The sequence below is a fragment of the Heliangelus exortis genome, chromosome 4, assembly GCF_036169615.1.
Source record: "Heliangelus exortis chromosome 4, bHelExo1.hap1, whole genome shotgun sequence".
Lineage (NCBI taxonomy): Eukaryota > Metazoa > Chordata > Aves > Apodiformes > Trochilidae > Heliangelus > Heliangelus exortis.
The window spans coordinates 25,330,958-25,353,016 of NC_092425.1; the positions used below are offsets into that span (position 1 = coordinate 25,330,958).

Consider the following 22,059-nt stretch of genomic DNA (forward strand, 5'->3'; position numbering starts at 1 on the left):
GAGTTACTCTCTTTATCCACTCTTTTTAGAGTGGATGGGGAATTCTTATGGATGGATTCTTATGCTCCAGAAATATAGGGAGGGAAATTCAGAGTGATGGTGTTTATCTTCCCAAGTAACTGTTGCATATGATGGAGCCCTGTCTTCCTGGTGATGGCTGGATATCTGCCTGGATCTATTAATGGGAAATAGTGAATTAATTCTTTGTTTTGCTTTGCTTATGCACAGCTTTTGCTCTGCCAGTTAAACTGTCTGTACCTCAACCTATGTGTTTTCTCATGTTTACCCTTCTGATTCTCTCTCCCCTCTCACTTGGGGGTGGGGGTGAGAGATCAGCCATGTGGGGCTGAGCTGCCTGCTGGGGTTGAACCATGACACAGAGTTTGAATACAAATAGCACTTTTGCTAACAAAAGGTCAGTTCTTGGCTTTATGTAGTCAGTTACAAATTTTGCTAAACATTATATGGACTAATACAGAGTCTGTAAATGTCTCTTGGTGCCATATGACTTGAACAAGTATATTCTGTGTTAAAGATAGCCTTTGCAGCAACTTTTTTTATTCCATATTTTCTCTGCTTTGACATGTGAAGGCACAATTCCCAACAGTATGTTCCTTGCAAATCTGTCATAGTGTGAAAGGCTATCTATCACTATAGCTTTGTTGCGTTTGGGAAATGATAGCCAATGAATTACATTGTATAAAATGTAATTCTCTTTGCTGTCTTAAATAATTAACATTTTCAGTCTTGCTTCAGGTGTGGATGCAGTGGTATCGAATAGCTGCCATATTGGCACCTTTGGTTTTTTTAGAAAGGGGGCAATGGTATAGTTGTATATAACAAGATAGTGGTATAGTAGCTGAACTATATTCAGGTAAGTATGTTTCTTGATTCACTGTTGTCTCCCAGCTTCAGCTACAGCACTTGACAACACTGCGATGAAGCTGTTTATGCCTGCCCAGGAAATGGAGGTTACTTGTTTCACAATTCAGCTGACAGAGCAGAAATATGAGTTCCCGCTGTTCTGCTACACGAGAGTCAGCAATGACTTCAAAGCATTTAATCAGCAATTAGGTTAAATTTGCTAATTTTGCACTTAGGTGTATTAAGGTGAATTCCACTGCCAGTACAGGGAAGAATTATGTTCTGTCAGGAATATAGTAATAAGCATCCAGGGATAAAAATATTGAATTTCTATCAGTGTGCAAAATGATCCTGTGTCTTAAGTATCAGGCAGATTTCATTGTTTTTTCCTGTAAGAATACAGCTGAAGCCTTATTATGCCTCTTTTCTATGCTTAAACTTAATTGTATTTTGAATCACTTCATTTGCTTGTTTCATGCAGACTTTTACAATCATCGTTTCCTATTGCTATACAGATAAATTAAAGCGAGTATACAAAAATAACCCTCAGCATTTTGAAGTTCTTCTTTTCACCAATAGCATGCTCTTAGAAGTGATAAGTAACTTCTAATAAAAAACCCTTTTCTTTTTTAATTCCTATGGGATATTTTCCTATGTATTTTAATTTCTGGGAAAAGCAACGACAGTTGATTTAAGACATTACAATGATATAATATTTTCCAATTATTTCACTACAAAAAAAATTATTATACTTATAGAGATAATTAGCTAATTAATTTACTTAGCAGTTGTAATTCAAGATACTTCATGTCTACAGCAAATTAATCTACATTTGTACCCTTGGTCCAGCCAAAGAATAGAATATGCAGATGACCACCAGGCTACACAGTTAAATACCTCAGTCCTAGGTGAAGCTCTGCCTGTTAATCCCACCCCATCCAGCTCCTGCCCAGGTCATCATTAGAGCTGACAACATTGAGGCAGCCCTCATTATTTTTATATATTAGGCCAATTATTGTGTTATTTTTACCTTGTTCTCGATAAGGTTATTTCTTAAAGTGAATATATATATTATTGATTGTAGGATGGAATGGGAAATTTGAGAGTCACTAAAAAAGGAATACGACTTGAAGGCATATCTGAATTTCTACTTCCACTATACGTGAAAGAAATCCATTCCCGAAAGGTAGGTGCTTTTAATTTTTTTTCTTAATTTACAGCTAATATAAATTAATATCTTCAGTCTCAAACTAAAAAGTTTAATTCTTGAACCTTCTGAATTAGCAGTCGCTAGAGGTTTTGTTGGAGAAGTAAAAGATTCCTTTTTGTAAAAAAAAATGTTTTTTTCTTTTCTGAAACCTTCCTTGTTCCTTAAAAGGAATTTCTCATTCTAAAGAAATGAGATTCAAAGCATACATATTTTAATACTTCAAATGACCTCACCATTGGGAATGGAACATTTGACTTTTTCATTTTATGTGAAGACCAGAAAAACAAGATTGGTGATATGTGCAAAATGCAATAAAATAAAGAATGGCTTTGTATATTCTTAAGCCCTTTCTGGTATTTGTCTACTGCATTCCCTTCCTTCTCTTCTTTCACTCCCTACCTCTCTCTTTTTCCCTCCCTCCCCAAGTACAAACAATATTGTTAAACTACATAATGTCTCTAGAATTTAATTTTTCAAAGCACATAATTTCTAATGTTGCTTAAATGTAATTATTTTATCATTTAACAGCAGATTGTTACAGAGGAAAAAAGAAAACCAAGATATTATGTACTCGGAAATTTAATGTAGTTCATTTTAACTCGCTGTCTTTGATTCAGTCATGCTATTTACATTAACATTGCCAATTAATTAAAAATAAATTTTGAAATACTGGAAATTTCTTAATTCATTTTACCATGCAAGTGATGACCTATGATCAGAGGTGAATATTGCAATGGTTTTCAGTCAATCACCAGCAAAGAATTTTAATACGCATACTGAAAATTTGACAGGAATTAAAAGTATGTTTACCTTAAATGCCTCTATGGAAAATTGTTTTGAAATTTGTTTTCTATGTTTATGAAAAACTCTGAGGTACATTAATAAATGAGATCATAGCAGTTTCCCATCTCTCTTAGTTCACTCTGGTATTAATACATGTGTGAGATGAACAGGTAATCTCTTTGTCCTCTTTTTCTTTAAAACTAAGGTCTTTCAATGTTTAACAGAGTAGCAATATTGTCCTAGGAAATGAAAAATTCTATAATAATTAACAGCATCTTCCCCAACAATGTTGATTTTTTGATCACTTTATTGAACAGGTATTCATTTATTTTTCAACTCACCATACCAATGCTATAAAATATTCATCATTTTTATTTTATAATAGCAGCTAAAATATTATTAACTAGCAAAGATAAATCTATATAAATGTACTATAAAACATAATTTTCTAAATTAATGCAAATATTGTAGCTTTGATATTGATCTGAATTTGAGGGGGAGGGTGGGAACAATGACAATGGAAAAGTCAGTGCATAAGTATATGAAGGACCATTTAAGTAGTAATCACTGCTACCAAGAGTAAAGCAAAACAGTGAGATTCTGTCTCCTAAATACGGAAAGGTATCTTCAAAAGAGAACCTTGGATGTGGATTTATTTTTTCCTAGACTACCTTGCTGTGGAAACGTATGAGCACCTTTAAAGTAGCTTCCGTAATAGTCTAATATTTGTGTACAATTTTTACACTATAGATTTCATCAAATTAACTGAAGTACTTTTTCCTTTATCTGTATCTAAATAGAAAAAAAAATACCAAAACACATTTTAAGCATTGTCAAATCCTAATATCTAGTAGAACAAATCAATTTAAAATCATGCCTAAAGAATGAACCTCTTTAGTATGAACATTCTGATACATAGACTTTATGAAATTGATGTACTCTTTCCAGGCTGCATAACCTTTTAGGGAGCGTGCTTTTTCTTAGAGGTGATGAACTTTAGTCATGTTTTGTTGGGTTTTCTCAGTTCCTATCTGCATGTGTATCTGTATCCTGTTACTGTAGGTATGAGCTGCAATTTTGGATATTTTCTTGGAAGAGACAGAGTTGGACAAAGTATTTCAACTAAAATATTTTTAGTGTTGCAGGTCAACTTTCATTAACGTTAAGGTTAGGTAACACTTGTTACCTAACTGTAATGTGGTGCACATGTAGACTTGGTTTTCATCATGCAGCACTTGTGAACTTGGTTCATGTTCCAGTTTTTGGGCAGCTTGCTCAGTAGCTATTGTGCTAAGGTTTCCATTACTTGTGGTGTATAAAAATGTGTCATTTCCAGTAGGGATTTGTGATGTCGCCATCTGGTGTTTCCCCAGGTGTGTAGCATCTGCATTTGTCATTAGATGTATTGTCATTGACAGAACTGACCTTTGTGCTAAAGAAATCTAGGAATGACCCAGGTTTTCTGAGCTCTCACTATAGTCAGTCACGACCTAATCAATGCTGAAGAATAGGTTCTGAAGACCTAACCTGTTCAGAAGCCATTATTTTTTACTTTAGGTGGTACAGAGGGGAATGCTTTTCCAGCCTATTCCACAGAAGCCAAAATTATTTAAGTTTGATAAACAAGGGAGTTAAGATGTACTGTAGAAACAAAAACTCATTTAAAGCTGATGTATTTACAGTGTTTTACATGCTTATGTTGCTTATTTATTTTCTGAAAGGAGAGTTTGCTCTTTAAGGAAATCTTCCCGTTCTCTAACACAGACCTTAAAGTGGCAGTGAATCATAAACTCTTGAGATTACTTATATTGAATATAACTTTTTGGAATGGGTTTATTTCCTCTTCACTGGTGACATAGTTTGTAGAAAGGCTGCTGGAAGACCTTCGTGTAGGGCATTCAGCCTTGCAGGTCAGGACATGATTCCTATTCCATTACTTAGGACAAAGCAGTTTGGTGGGAAGACCAATGATATTGGTTACCAGACCATGGCACTGAGTGCCACATCCAGTCTCTTTTTAAATATCTCCAGGGATGGAGAATCCACCACTTCCCGGGGCAGCCCATTCCAATGCCTGATCACCCTCTCGGTAAAGAAATTCTTTCTAATGTCCAACCTAAACCTCCCCTGACACAATTTGAGACCGTGCCCTCTTGTCTTGCTGAGAGTTGCCTGGGAGAAGAGACCAACCCCCACCTGGCTACAGCCTCCTTTCAGGGAGTTGTAGAGAGTGATGAGGCCTCTTCTGAGCCTCCTCTTCTCCAGGCTGAACAGCCCCAGCTCCCTCAGCCTCTCCTCATAGGATCTGTGCTCGAGTCCCTTCACCAGCCTGGTTGCCCTCCTTTGGACCTGCTCCAGGACCTCGATATCTTTCCTGAACTGAGGGGCCCGGAACTGGACACAGGACTCGAGGTGTGGCCTCACCAGCGCTGAGTACAGGGGCAGAATCACTTCCTTGGACCTGCTGGTGACGCTGTTCCTGATACAGGCCAGGATGCCATTGGCCTTCTTGGCTACCTGGGCACACTGCTGGCTCATAGTGACTACTGATAAAAGTCCTGGGCAATCTGTTGAGGAGCTAGGTTGAAATGAGCCCCAAAGAAGATCATTCACATGAGGTAAATTACAGGTCTTAAGCTGCCTTTATCAAAAGAGGTGTATTGAACGTTGTGTATAGGTCAAAAAAATCTTATTTGCTTCATCAAACCCTTGATTATTAAACATAAATGCTAAAATACTTTGAGTTAAATTGATGAGAGAACAAGTATGTATTAATTCATAAAAACAAACCAAAACTCCAAGTGTGGTTTTGGGGTTTTTTGTTTGTTTGTTTGCTTGCTTTGTTTTGTTTTGTTTTCCTGGCAGTATACTATTTTCTTTCAATAAGAAATACTGAACAATCCAGGCCTTGGGTAAAGTGAATATTCATTCATGTTTTCTGATGAGAAAGCTGCTTAGAGTGTACCTTTTCCCTAACTTTGTTCCTCTTGCTTTACACTTGCTGCTCTACCCAGTTAGTGGTGTCTGCAGAACCTCAAATGTCTACCCAAAATTTCATGCTCGCACAAAAATGATACTTCTGGATTTTCATCAAATGACTTAATTACATGCCAGAACTTGAACTGATACATCAGAACCTGAGCAGATAAGAGTTCATTTGATTAGTATTTGACATCTCTATCTCCTTGAAGCAAAGATAGTCTATGAGTTGAATTTTACTGAGAATCTATTTTTACTATGTCTATACGAGTTGAGTACTTTTGATTGAATTACAAGTCTGAAACCAGTAAATTTAATTTAGACAATATTATATTTCTCTGCTTATGAAATTTCCATTGATATAATGTAAAGAAATAATGCAAACTGCATTCTTTGTAGCAGTATCATTAATGAAATGTATGAAATCAAATACCACATAATGCGTTAACCTGAATTATTACAATAATTCAATTTTTCTGAATGAAATTTCTTCATTTTACTACTGCATCTGTGAATGAAAACTATAAAGGAACAGTTTTATTAGTTTTCTACATAGCAATAAAAGCAGTTCATGGTGTTTTCTTGAGAATGTATTCTTGACTTGATTATTTTTTACATTTATACATAAAATAATTAAGTATTGAAGAAAACCAAATGTATTCTTTGTTAAATTGTTGCCATTGCAGATAAAATAAGAAACTCATTGTCCCTTGAACTAGAGAGGATTGTTTTGTTGGGTTTTTTTCTGTACAATTAACATTGTTAAAAGTGTATTCTCATGTACTTAGACAGTATGTGTTTTCCAGAGGTCTCCTTAGAGGAGGAAATAGAATCATAGAATAGCTCAGGTTGGAAGGGACCTTAAAGAATTTAATGATGTAGTTAAACAGAATTTAATATAGATAGAATAGATGGAATATAATGATGTAGTTAATAGTCATGAGAAAAAGATTTAGAAAACAAAAAATTCTGGATATATGTAAACTGACTGAACTGTTCTGACTAAACACAGGAAACTCTGAAAACTCTCTCCATACATTCTAATTTTTAAATATGTGATTGTATGAGAAGAAACTGCAGGTAGATTTCAAAGCAGAGCTTCTTTCAGATTTTCCTTCTCTCCAAATGGTGACTATAGAGGCTAAATATCTTTATAAATTTTTAGATGGATTGTTTTGGTTTTTTTTATTTCCAAACATGAATAAATCTTGACAGAAGGAATTCTACCATATATTTTAATCTTCACTGTCTCTCTAAGTGATTATAATCATCAACACAGAATTAACCTTTATCAATTCCAGCCAGCATATAGCACATATTTTATTTTGTATCTGGGACTTAGCTGCCTTTGTGAGAACTCCAGATTCCTTTTTTTTGTGACAATGACTTTGTTGAGCTTCTCTCTCTGATATGATCTTTTATGCTCTTCTTTATATCATTATCAGAAACCTTTCTGAAGTTCAGGAAGGTCATTCACTGCTCTTGTTCATTGAGCCAGTCTTCTCATTATACAAAATCACTAAAAGAGGTGCTGCTTGCCCTTATTAAACCCATGCTCTTATTTTTTCCTATTGCCTTCTTTTCCTTCATCTAATTTGGGTTTCTTTTCAGAGGTATCCGAATCCATAATCTTATGTACTGAAAATGTAGTTTCTGAGGTTTTCCTTTCTTGCAAGGTTTTCATAATCTCTAATAAGGTCCTGCAAGTATGTCGTATTTGTTGATTTTGGGTTTGGGGAGGAGGAACATATTCCCTCACCAAACCCTTAAATATATTCTAAAAATTCAAGGCCAAGTCATCCACTCTCTTTTCTGCTCTGTAAGATACGTTTTTTTCTATGCAGTAAAACTAGATAGTCCTGCGATCCTATTACTACTGAGGTACTTTGGATACTAGAGAAATTTCAATTAGGAGATGTCATTGCTTTTTTTTTTTTTTTTTTTTTTTTATTTTATTTTATTTTATTAAAAAAAAAAAAGACACATGAGAATTATTATTCAGTATGAACTACAATGCATGCTTCTTGCAGCTACATGTCACAATCTTTTCAGATAAAATCTGAAATGCTCCCCTCTTCATTTTTCTGTTACCTACTCTCCAGCCTTGCCCTTGGGATCACTCACCTGTCACTGACAATGAAGTCATTATTATGGCATAGAAGACTCCTTAAGTCATTCTGGCTCTCAACATGATGTAGTTCCAATCTACTGAGAGCTCACTGTCAGTTTACTGGCTATGACCAAGATATAAGGGTTTTTTAATCACAAGTTTTGCCAAGACAAGTCACTCATATTAGTTGGTGGTCTCTGTAGGGATTGCCACTCTAAAATTAAATTGGCAGAGCTTGCTCTTCATTGACAGCTGATAAGAACTTTTATGATTCATGGTTTTGTCCTTGATTTGCTACACTTGATTGAAACTTGTCTGGGGGTCATCCAGTTGAATAGCACTGTCTTTTGAACACATCATTTTTTCATGTCAACCCGCACTCCTCCTATTACTATTCCTCCTATTATTATGCTGTACAGTCAAGGAGGATCTCTGCTCTTTATACTGAAAACTCTGAGTTAATTTTATTCAGACTTTTTAATTTGGTTGATTACAGCTCATGAATGAAGTCATGAATGGTCTATATCCACCTCAGGACATAAAGTTGATCTGGGAACACTTCTTCAGAAGGATGTGGGAAAGTTAATGAAGTATCAGTTGTTTTTCTGGTGTTGTTGGTCTTGGTATTTTCAGTTTTTCAAGTACATCCTTGATGTAGTGCATCTATTTTCTACTGGGACAAATGTCAATAAAATCCTGTGATGTTTCAGATTGACATTCATCATGTCATGTGTTGGATCCTAATTACTCAAAGTGGATTTGGTTTGAGCTGTTTTAATTTTATGGGCATCTTAAGCTGAGGAATGAACTTTCTATTTTCCTGAACAATTTCACCATAAGGTAGTTGCAACTTAAAGAGGCTGAGCAACTACTTAAATAACTCCTGCATTCTTAAAATCGTAGAATAGCTAGGGTTGGAAGGGACCTTACAGATCATCTAGTTTCAACCTGCCCTGCATGGACAGGGACACCTCCCACCAGACCAGATTGCTCAAAGCTCCATCCAGCCTGGCCTTGAACACTTCCAGGGAGGGAGCAGCCACAACCTTCTTGGGCAATCTGTTCCACAATCTCACCACCCTCACAGGGAAGAACTTTTTTTTAATGTCTAACCTAAATCTCCCCTCTTCAAGTTTTAAACCATTTCCCCGTATCCTCTCACTACATACTCCTGTAAAAAGCCCTACCCAGCTTTCTTGTAGGCACATGAAGAAAAATTATTACTAATATCTCCATGGAAAATCTGTTCCAAAACTGGAGTGTAAAAGCAGATTGAAAAGAGAGAAAAATCTATTACTTCCTTTATCTTTTCATGTGGGAATTTACTTACAGTTCTTCACGGAGAATAAAATGTATGCCTTGCATCCCATTTTATAAATTTAAGGTAGACCTTACTTTTTGCTTCTCTGTGGAAACCTTAGAACTATAGATGCATAGAATAAACCTAGGGAAAAAAATCTTCATGATTTTATGGATTATACACATGAATCTTTGCTAATTATTGTTCATTTAAATCAGTTTTGTTGTTGTTTTGTTTTTTCTTTATATTCAGTTGGAAATAAACACTGTCAAGATCTTCAGACTATATGTGTTGGGATTCATGGGTGCAACTGGGATAAAGCTACACCCCAGGGAAGGCAGAATTTTTACAATGGAAGCAGCAGAATATTTTAGCATCCTATACTGAAATTGGTAATTACGGTTTCAGCATTATGACTGTACAACAAATATCTGGGGATTTTTGGTAAAACTGGCTCTCGGGGTTCAGCTAGAGACTCATTTGTGTCTTTAGCTGAATTAAAATCGGTTGTTCTGCAAAGAAAGTAACTGCAGTTAACATAGTTTGTTAATTTAGGATGGCAATCTGTCATGCACAATTTTGCATCAGCTACTACAGTACATATTCTTGCTGAAGTTTCTGCAAGTCTAAGCGATAATTGCAGTAGCATGGGTCTAGGTTGGGAATGGTGAATTTTCTTTTGGTCTGGAGCCAAAGTAATTCTTAAAAATAGAAAGTTATTGTACATAATTCTCATTAGCAAGAGATTGTGTCGATACTGTGTTGATACTAAACTTGGCAATCCAATTGAAGATGTCACAGTCTTTTAGTAGGAAGAAAAATTGAAGTTTTCATTAAGAGTAAAAAAATAGCTGGAAAGATTATTTTTTTTCTCTCTTGCTAGATCAATGTATAAATACAAGGTTTCGAGAAAGTTTATTTTTGTCTCTGAGTTTCTTCACTGGTACGCACCAGATCAGAATCTTCATATAAATCTGTGGTCTCTTGAAGTAAACTAACTACAGAATCCCAGAAGGAAAGTGTTTCACACTTGTGTTGTTATTTTAATAAAGTGTAGGCACTTTGAAGTGTCAATTAACTCTCCTGACAAGCTGAGTCAAAGTGCTGGCACAGAAAATGCAAAAAGTGGATCAGCTTTTTGCAGGAACAACTACTATACATTCTACAAGGAGAAAATTTGTTTTCAAAAATATTTGCATAAAAATACCATTATGATTGTTTGGATCTTGGATACTACAGCTTGTTCATTTAGGATGCTGGTGCTGCTTCTCTTAAAAGATATATACTATAAGCATGAAGTAATTTTTTTTAAACACTGATTCATATTTCATATTGAATAGTATACTAATTTTTGTAATAGCTTCATTGATTGGTTAGTGTGAATAAGGGTAATATAATTTTGTTCTTAACTTGGAAAATAAGGAAAACTATGGTAGCATTTGAATTGGTGGATCTCCTGTACTGCAAAAATAAAGTGCTGGGATTACCTGGAAACAGCTGATGCAAGAATGTAGTGCTTCTTTTTTTATCCGATATTAAAGGGTGTTGTTTGGAAACTAGGAAAAAATTCGGGTAAGTATATGGAAAAGACAGATATGTTGAAGGAAAAAAAATAATGCTTCTACTTAGTTCTGGCACTTACTGCTCCTTTTTATTTCCTCAAAGGTTTTCTCCTGCTAGTTGAATAGCTTGAAATGCTTTAAAAGAATTTCATAAACCACAAAAAACTGATATATGAAATACTGTCAGAGTATGCAAGACGCAATCTTCTCCTAATTGAAGACTGCATTTCTTAATTTCATATATTGTTAGCATTTTAAGGCACTTAATTTTTCCTCACATTTTGAGAGGAACACTGAGAAAACTGTTTTAAGCTACAAATAGTGCTATTAGGATTTCTGTATTTCTGGTCATCTGTTCTGTACCTTTCTCAGGTTTGCAGTTATTTTTTGATCTGGGTTTTTAACTGTGGATTTCAGCAATTTGGTGTAATTGACAATCAAAACATTGGAAGAGGCACCTGATGAGCATGGCACAGATGCTTTATGTGTGAATTCAGGTAGTATAAATCAATAACTAATGAGGCATTCTGCAAAGAATACTTTAGTGCATATTTCTATTTCTGTAACGACAATAGGCATAAATCTAGTTTTGACCTTGACTTTGGCTCTCATAAGATGGTATCTATCTACATCCATATAACGTGGTCTCTCCACCAAGTTTCCAGTTAGGTGACTGTATTTCACACATATCCCTGTCACTAGATAAAATGAGAACCACATGGGCACCAGTATCTCCCACATGTCTCAGTTTCTACATAGGAAGCACATAGGTCATACAGACCTATAACCACAAGGTCACACAAGTGTCTGGTATGGATGAGAGTTTGGCCAGGACCATAAGGTGTTCCAATAACTGAAAAGAAGTTGCAGATGCCTCCAGCCTGGCTGCTAGGTTCCCTTCCATTGAATAAGACAAGTTGAAACTTGGAACACAGCAAATAGTAAATAAAGATAAACCAAGCCTTAAGCATGGATGAGTCCAAACTAAAATCTAACACATGCTTCAATTTTAGCCTGTAAAGACCAGAGAAAAGAGTCCAAACTCCCTCAGTTCTCCTAAAACAGTAATGAAATTATTCTTTATAAGTTGCATAACGATGCTTGCTTCAGACCATCTGAGATCACCAATTTTTTATACGTGGATTTCTGTGTGAAATGATGAGACACATATAAGTTTACACTTGGGTCAAATTACACTTCATGTACAAAATGAAGTGAAATTTGTTATATGATGTTGTATAGCATATCCCTTAGAGCAAACGACTCTTAGGTAAAATAACTAAAAATATTAAACATATGAATATTTCCCTCTAGTGTATGAAGGTCAATAGACACTTCTGCCATTATTTTTAGGTTCTGAAAATTTGTGATTTTAAAGTTTTTCTACAGCAATTTAATAATCTTAATATTAAACATTTTAATGAGTTTTGATTTGTTTCTTTTTAAGAAAACCTTTCAACATTTGTCCTTGAAGATAAATTACACATGAATGACTCACTTCCCTGTAGCTGGGCTTAGTTTCTCAGAATTTCATCTTGAAGTCCTTTTAAAATGTGATTTTAACTTTTCAAAACAAAATCTCCTCTGATCCATATAATCACATTTAGCATTTTAGTTTGCATCAAGAGTGTGAAGTGCCCCTCCTAATCCTCGCCAAATATTGTCCTGTGGTATGTGTGGTACTTGCAGTATGCAAACCATTAATATAAAACCATTAATATGAACCATTGGTATATGGTCTTGCAGCATGCAAACTGGAATCCTTTTCTGCAAAACTAAGCTGAAATATGCTGAAGTATAACAAAAAAATCAAAAAAGTAATAATGTTAGGTCCTCAGCACTTTAAGTTTCATTGCAAAAATCTGTTTTAATTGTATCATGTTGTTGTAGGTATAACCGATTTCTTGCTTCTACTAATTAAGCAATTCTTCTTTTGCTTTGCTTCCTTAAAATGAAAAATGCTAGTTAGTCATCCCACCTAGAGATTTAAGCAAAAGGCTTAATTAATATTATCTGTGATCTGGAAAATGCAGTCACTCACAGACCTTGGATATATAGGTTAAGCTAAAGTAATACTGGTAAAATTCTGAAGACTGAAATGTCTGAACTAGAAATGTAGCTGAGGAATCATTATCCTGAGAATAAATGAGAAACCTTTCTTCTTAAAAATTTTCCCCCTAAAGTTCATTAGTTTTTTTTTAGGCTCTTATTAGACTTCTAATATTTATTCTTCTCACTTGTAAATACTCTTTTGGTTTCCTGTTCACATAAGAAACTATTTTAAGAAAGTTTCCATGGGCTGCAATCTCTATGGCATTATAATTAACAATTCTGTGTATACACATAGTTTTCAACAGCTTTTCAGAGACACCTTTCTTTTGCAGTTTAGGTTTTCCTTGCTAAAGTATTTAATAAATTTTTATTTGTATTCCTTTTTTATTCACTCTCTTTCAGACCTTCAGGTATCAATGTAAGAAGATATGCATATGCATATGTAAGAAACATGTCTTAGAATTTATTTTACAAATCAGGTTCATAATGTCTTCAGAGTTATTTTGGGTTTATTTTCACTGTACTAATAACCCTTGTGATTCATTAATATTATTGTGGCAAATACTTTTTTTTGATGAAGAGAATGGTTTTATTTGAATTGTAACTTTTTTTTTCTACATGCCTCTCCCTAAACAGTAAACCTTATATATGCTATATGTACTTAGGTGTGCTGCGCCTCTAGCTTAGCAAGATTTAATCAGTCTTCTTTCACTGTCTTGGAAAGATCTTTGGTAATTCAATGTTTTACTATTTTATTTTGGTTTTTTAGCAAACAGAAATACCATTCATACATTGAGAATAAAAATGTGTTAACAAATGAATCAATATGATGCGAAGCTGGGAAACTCAACCAACTATCTGCTTGTTTGTATGTTTTGGTCTTTCTCCTTAAGGCAAGAATGAAGGGTAAGAATGATATGACACTTTTAACAGTAAGAAATTCACCCTCTTTAGACTGAGAGAAGCCTATTAAAGGTAAAGCATCAATCCAAAGAATATTTTGCCACCCAGTTCATATTTCTTACTGCATTTGAGACCAGGGAGTGCCATTTCTAGGAGTTATGTGAAGGCTTAGAATTTAGACCTTTATTGTCTTTATGACATTTGTTTTGTACTACGATAGGTACAAATGTTAGGAGAAGAACTGGGATATTTTTTTATTTCTTAATGTAAATAGCTTTTTCCAAGATTCTTGACCTCTGAACTTCTATTTCTTATCTACAAAACAGATAACAGCACTTCCCTATCTCACAAAGAGGTTTTACAGCTAGATACTTTTAAAGATTGTGTGTACTGTTAGACAATGCCAGCATAAAGAACATCAGGGCATGGTATTAAAGTACAGCTGTATTGTATTTGTATGGAGTTTTCTATATTAAGCATACTGAGATCACCCATTAATGTTCAGTGTCCTCGGTTACTGTTACAATCACTATCCTTTCCTGTCTTGAAGATCGAGGTTGTAGCCACCTTTCTAAGCTCATCTTTCTTTTATATTTTGTTTCCTGGGTGTTTTGAAACTGCTGAGGTATAAATTGCTTGTGAGATGTGATAAATATACTGATCAGAAGCTATAAAGAATGAAGCCTGGCATTATTTTATTGCTTTACTAGGTAGTTCGGCTACTGAAGCCACCAATACAATATCCCAACTAAAAGGTGAAACTGATAATGGATGTTGCTTCTGATTGGGAAAGATGGATAAGGAGTTTTATTAATAATTGTTTCTAGCAAACATCTTCATCCTTTGTGATGCTTTGGGGACAAGAGCACTGAAAATAGGAGAACATATGTAAAGAAGCAGCAGCTCTGTCAATGTAAGATAAAAACTGAAAAGATTCAGTTCATCCTGCTTGTCTGAAATGTTTCTTTCCAAAATAGTGCAAGTAAGCTCTGACTCTCAGCAAATGTTTTTATAGCATCATAATGCTATATTTCTCACTAAAATGCATTAGAAATGCAACTTCACATCCAAGAACTTTTTCATGGGTCTGATGTTTCCTACAGCTTTTTTTGCTTGCTTCTTTTCTGAAGTGAATGAAGTTTGATCATAAAGATGGTATGCAAAGTGTACCATGTTCTGAGAAACTGAAGATGTCATTGAATTACTGGAGCTGGAAAACTTATTACTTGCTTCTCCTCTGTATGAAATGTTTTATTTTCCTCTATCCTCCATGAGAATTAATCTTTATCCTATGCAAGGATTAATTTAAATTTTTCTGACTCTCTGGGGCATATACCTCTGTGTGTGTGTAAATGGGACATCCCAGACATAGAGCTGTGGGAGATCAGTTTTCAAGTTTCTGATCTCACTAAAGATGACTTAATTCAAAAGATCTATAGTCACTAAGCTGATTTTTTTTCTGGAAAGGTTTTTCTTATTAAGGATTTATTTCTTCTGGATTTGATTTTCTACAATTTCTCTTTTAAAATTTCATCTGAATTATGTAAGAATTCCTAACTACCTTTTTTCCAGGCACTTCTTAAATTTCCAGAATAAGTGAGGAAGGCCTGCCTGATTCTTATCCTTCTAAAGCATGGCAAGAAATGAAAAGCACTTTCCAAGAGGGTTCCAACAGCTCAGAAATAGTGAATACAGAAAATGTTAGAACTTTGACCAGTTTTCCTGGCAGTATATGCTCAGAGAAGAGGCTCAGGATGAAGTTCTATAAATTGAAAAAAGTGTTTGTTCTTTTGAGCCTTTTGGAATTGTAGAAGTTGGCAAATAGTGCTTTCTGATGTAGGTGCAAGTCTTGCTTTGACAGCTAAAGGTCTGTGTTATGCGAGTTGGTTTCTGTCCTTCTCACCTTTCAGAGGTGAGAGAGATTGTTGTCTGACATTTAGATCCACACTCACTTTGAGGCTGGACATGATTTCCTGCCTCTGAGACCATGTCCACAGTTTTTGATGTGGCTCCTTTATGTTTAGTGTGAACCACCAGCATTGGAATCTTTTTTATTCCCTGGAAATTTTTCATGTCTTTTAAAAATGATGCAATTTGCAGTGCAGGCATGCATATTGTTCCTTAGCCAGAGAACACAGGAAAGATCTGGGAAATTTTTTCTTCATGTTGTTATTCTCAAGAACAAAAAAACCCCATACTGTATTTTTATACAGGCCAAAGTGACCATGAAATAACATCTGTGCTGCTTGAAGCAGGTGTAATGTTGGATACAATATCGTTTGCATGTCAAAACGTGAAGGTACATTCAGTGCCAGAAGTCTCTCATCTGATTCATCAGTATGCACATAGACACCAGAGTAAGGAAAACAAAGTGGTCAGTCTAAATTTATTTATATATTTGTGACTGACTTCTGAGATCAGGTTACCAGAGTATGTGGTTACTTCACAGAAATGTCTAAGATGAATTTCTCATAAAGATTCATATGAGCAATTGAGATATAAAGATGATTTTTTCATATAAAAGTTGAGATAATTATTTGTTAGTTTTTTAATGAAAAAATATTATTTATGCTTTATGTCTCATCTTTTTCAAGAGCCACAGTATGAGCAGCCATCTCTAAAATTATGAAATATCTCGCTCTACTTTCCTTTGGCATAAATCATGTATTATTCTCAGAAGCTCCTGCCCTTACAGTCTTACAGGAAATTCTAGTCATCATTCATAGTGATTTCCTACCTTACCCTACCCCATAAGGACACATTGAAAAGGAAATTAAAAGAGAAGGAAATCATGTGCCAACCTTGAGCTGTACACCAGCTGAAAGCCAATAATTGAATTGCAATAATCCAGTAAATGGATCAAATTTAAATAGATTGATTCCAAAAAAGTGAACCTGAGTTGTAACAGCCAGTGGGACAAATACAGACATTGACAATCTTGTCAAATAAGGAGCTTATATTGTCAATGTAAAATAGCTAATCACACTTACGTAAAATCTCTGGAAGCTTGATTTGACTTGACCAAAGTAAGGATTCAGCTTAAATATATTGCAGTGTTATTCAGTCTCAGACAGTACAGATCCTAAGTGATTTAAATACTATCAGTTGAAGATTTCAGGGAAATACTCTTATTGCTAGTAAATGTATCTAGTTGCTAGCAAGCTAGATTTTCTAACTAGTAATTTAATTATGCTCATGTTTGTATGCTCAATTAGGAAGGAATTGGTAAAGATCCTTATTTCAGGTTTATCTTCTAAGAATTTGATTTTTTTTCAGGTTTTTTGTTTGTTTGTTTTTTCCAAAATACCATGCTATCTAAAAATAGTGCAGTAGTAAAAATCCCTGGTGTGTGGGGAGAATGTGCAGGATTTATTTGTGCAGGGCTTATTTGTTTGTGTTGCTTTCACTTTTGGTAAGCAGTAGTATATACCTACAGCTTCTTTTTTGTAGATTTGAGAGAAACTGTAGTTTCTCATAGATTTTAGAGGCCTCTGTGAAAAAAGCAAGAAATATTGGATAAGGTTTAGATTTTCATTGAAGTAAGATTGCTGTTAAGTGCTAAGGCTTTGAGCCTAATTCCATAACAGCTAAGGATTGCTTCCTTCTTTGTTAATGAAAATTAGTAAATTTCTGAAGATGTAAGACTGGAGTAAATTAATATTTTTTCATATTTAACTTAAAATATCAAATGTAAGATGCCAAAAAATGATAATTCTTGTAATATTCACTGCCAGTGCTCTTGAATACAATTATCATTGTAGTTCATGCTGGTAACTGACCTGCTGGTCTAGTTTTTCCCAGTTAAAATTGTCCAGTACAGAAACCTTGAGTGTTACAGAAGAGTATGTTATGTTTAATCATTATTCTCCTTCACTGTTCCATATTTCTTCCACTTAATGTCTGATTAAGATTTTGCAATATGAAGATTCAGATAACTTTTTTGCTTATTTTAATATGCATTATTTACTATAGCAGTAGGTGTTCAATTTCCTTCAGAAAATCTCTAATCCTTCCTCAAAATAGATAGGCTACTGTGTATTCTTAGTAATTACCTTAAAACAATTAGTCATTATTTGTTTGGTTTTTTTTAAATCTTAATGGTTTTAAATGTATGGCATTGTGCTTTTATTAGCTGTCTCTTGTCATTGGATTAGAACAGAAAAGTCTTTCATTATATTACGCATTTTAATCTTGATTCTGTTGGACAAAACTCTCAGTGGTCTATCAAATTTAGTTCCTGACAGAGATAGGTACTTTCAGATCACTCATTTAATTCTAAAATGGTTAGGTAATATCTTTATTTTTAAGTCTCTAAAATGGGATTTCTGAATGAGCCAGAGGTTTTTATCAGAGCTTTGACACAAGTGCCACTGAAACAGACGTCAGTATATTAACTCTTATGTCCACAGACAGCAATACCAACACTTTAAATTGTCAGTTATTTTTTCTGTTGATAGTATAGTTTGAATAAATGCTGTTGTTGAAGCATTCCAGATGTGTCTTCACCAGTGGAGATGACACAGCCCAGCTATCAGTTAGCCAACAGCTCCAGTCTCCAACTTTTTGATAACTCTGATGATGTAAGATTTAATGACAAAAATGTTCATAAATGGAAAAGCTGAAAATCTACTGGTACACTGAAACCATCAGCCTAATATCCCCAAAGAGCAGCTGTTTTGGTTTTAATTTCTATTTTCATATTTAATTCAACAAAACTCATTCTTAATTATAAAATTGCCTTCTATGAGAATTCACCTGCTGCACCAAAGTGGAATTGTAACCAGAAGCCTTTACCTAATAGCACAGCTCTATCTGATTGCCCTGGGCTCTACCTAGGTCCTTAGTAATTTAATGTCAAATGTTATCTGAAGCAAAATCGATAGCTTTTAATAGCAGCTCTTGAATATTTATTGACCTATAGAAGCAGTGCCCTTTCAACATGCTAGCCTGTTTGGGACATCATTTATGTATCTGTTTTACTTTAATCACACTAAAAATTCGTCTGAAATATAAATTAAGATGGTATTTTGAGAATAATCAAAATATATGTCCAAACCTGTCTCACATTTGCAAAACTTGAGCCCACTGTCCCTGTTATTTTATTGAATTACTCTGCATTTATGAAAATATACTGTATTATAGAATGAGCAAATTTCAGAGAGTTACTCTTTCTGCAGCAGGGTGTGCACATTGCATACCTAGTCTTTAGAGCTGCTTCTTCCATTAATTTACAGATATTTATGAAGGATTAGGAGGGAAACAGCAGTGAAGATAAATTAGTCTTTTGTTGTCATAGAAGAAATATTCTTCAGTATTTTGAGATATTTCCAAGCTGGCACAAATAATGTTTTTAATAGATAACTGGCTGACCATCACAACTTCTCTCTGGTTGGCTTAAATGCAATCAGAAAACATTTTCTTTTAAAAACTTTAATCAGTTAACATTAGCCTGCAGGAAACTAAAAGCAAGTTCCTTTATTTCCTTTCCCAGATTTTGTAAGTGTCTTTATAGCATTTTATTAATGGGACTGACATTGGTGGAGGCTGCATTTTGTGTTCTAAGACAGCATTTTTTTCAGGTTTTCTTAGTCTTTTAGCTTCAATTTTTTTTATTTTTTTTTTTAGTTATTTTCAGCCTGTAATATCTGTAATCAATATACAGGACTGTACAACATAGGTGCTTTTCTTTCCTTACCCATCTGCTTATGCTATTATCTTTCCTGTCCAATAAGCAATAATGATTTGAGTGCATAATTTATGCTTTATATAATACCATTTTTCTTCACTAGCTTTTATATATAATAACTGGTGTGGAACACATTGTGGTTTTGTAGAACTGCCATGCCTTTGTAGTGTTTTTCTGGTATATCTCAGCTTGTCCTTTTGAGATAAATCCTACCCCATAGGCCTTGTTCTTTGTAAGTTGTCCTATATATTTATTTTAATGAATTAAATAAAGGAAAAATAAACTTTGAGGTTTATGGTATTACACAGTAGAAGTGAGAGTGACAGAATTAGTTGCTTGGTAACTAGCTACATCTTGTCCTTGAGTTGTTTACTTGTTTTGAAGTTTTTCTAAAGCTCATAGTTGAAACACATTTTTCTTCTTTAGAAATCATCCCAATTTTTCTTTGGTTAAAAGACCCTTGTTTGGAAAAGCAAAAGAAAACTTGCTTATGTTTTCAGTCTTTCTGATTGGGAGGTTGACTGTGAAATCAGAATAACAAAATACTTGATTAGTTATGACACATTTTGCAGTGACTTTCTGTCCCACTTCCTCTCTATTTCACACTTTTTCACTCCATCTTTCTCTTTCCCTTTTTCTTTCTCATTTCTTCCTCTGTCCCTCTCTCTATTTTTCTCTCTTTCTGCTTTTTTTTTTTTTTCCTGGTTTGTTGGTTGTTGGTTGGGTTCTTTTTGGGGGGTGGGAGGATGTTTCCTTCTCTTTCTGGGTCTGTTTCAATTTGTATAAATCCTGAAGATTGGGAGAAGTCATTAATGTGATAGTATAAGCACGAGTGTTTGGAGCATTCACTTGGAAGAGTAGCACCTTGGTTCTATTAGTGATCCTAGTAAAATTTTGTAAAATTAATACAAACTTTGTAATGTTTTCTACTACTTTTAGAATTTCTTAATGTGAGTTTGCCCAGCTCTCACTGAGTTCATTGTAGTAAATGCCTTTCCATAAATTTCATTCATCAAAATTTGATCCTTAATCCCTATAATGTGAAGGATGTATAGGGCTGACTCATCTTCACCCCAAACACAATTCCTAGGTAATTAAAAGTGTTTCCTTGCACCACTGAAAACAAATTTCCATGTTGTCACCTGCAAGGTGTACTCTCGTTCTATAACTAATGCCCCACAGTGATGCTCATCATCTTATGTCTCACAAATTCCTACTAAACACAACTTGCTTCTGTGTTTTGTATTGGAGAGGCTTGGTTTATCTTTGCTCTTCCTGACTATATGGAGCAGTAGATTATATAGGTGCATCAGATAATATCTCTCATTTTTTCCCAAATATGTGGAGGGAGGGAGAGCGAATACAGGGTGGGAAAGGCTTAGAGGACTAATTGTCCTTTTCCTCTAAAAGTTCATTACCATTGAAAGACAGTTTCCCATCTTTTATAAAAAGCAAGTAGGCCTAATCATATTTGCAAACTAACACAACAGAAGCCTCCAAATGGGATCCTCTGACCACAGGGAAATGTTGCCTCCTCTTGATATCCTGCAAAGAGGCTCAATCTGTCTCAAGGAGAAGAGCACCGTGAGTGTGTCAGTGTCTGCTCACAGTATGGTGTACTGTGAAGTAAAGGAATTACATGGAGAAATTTTGAAAAAGCTTTGAAGAATCAGCAGGTTGTTATCTTCTGGACTAAAATTTTTTCAGAGCAGTCAGAGATTTCAAAGTGTGTTAGGAAGAGTATAGCTTTTTCAGCTGAAATATTAACTAAACAAAAATGACTCGGTAGATATGGAAATAGAACTGGCAGGTTTTGTTTGAGGGATACAAAGAAACATTATCATATGCTAACTTCTCATTCTTTTGGCAAAGATATTTAGAGTCCAGACAGACTTTTCTGGTATATCAATGTGACTGTTTCCAGGGAAGGAAAATACATTAAATCTCTGGAATATTGAAAAGATTAAAAAGGATACTGTTTTAAATTTTAGCTCCAAAAAGTAAAACCAGAAAATTCTGACAAATGCAAGTAGTGAATCCAGAGTTCTAAGGGCATTTTTATCCTCATCTGTTTACTTCCACCATTCTTTGTACCTTCCAGAAATTACGAGAACTTAAGTGTGGGCCCTACTGTAACAGTCTTCTAGTGCACAGTTTTTGTACACCCTATATAGGCTTCATAAGAATAATACCTATAGGAGAAAAAGCATAAAATCATGTAATGATTGTTTTAGTAGAGTGCAAAAGTAAAAAAAGATACTGGCTTAATCTTGCACAGACCATGTTAATTTGTCAGTTTCATAATTTCTTGAGTTTGATACATAAATACTATTTCACTTCTTTAGTTGGACTTTCAAGGTAAACAAAAAATCAAAATGAGAAAAGTGATACAAAACAATAGCTACTTTAACAGGGTCATTGTCATGGATAGAGCTTATATTCCCAGTTCAACTTCTGCAATTTAAGCAAAATTATTAAATGATACATGCAATAAGCTTTTGAACTCTATAGAGCTGCTGGTAGACACAGCAAAAACTGTATGTCAGTGTGTCTTCTGGTAACTTGATGACAGCAGTAGCACCACTGTTATACATACTCTAGAATATTGAT

The 22,059-nt window shown here is 34.6% G+C and overlaps 1 protein-coding gene across 1 annotated transcript in view; it reads left to right on the forward strand.

The window, feature by feature from the left end:
* Window positions 1–22,059, forward strand: part of SGCZ (sarcoglycan zeta) — a 174,295-nt gene that overhangs the window by 57,219 nt on the left and 95,017 nt on the right. The window contains exon 2 of the mRNA XM_071743461.1: window positions 1,949–2,050. Coding sequence (XP_071599562.1) covers window positions 1,949–2,050 — 102 coding nt within the window. The remainder of the gene's footprint in view (window positions 1–1,948; window positions 2,051–22,059) is intronic.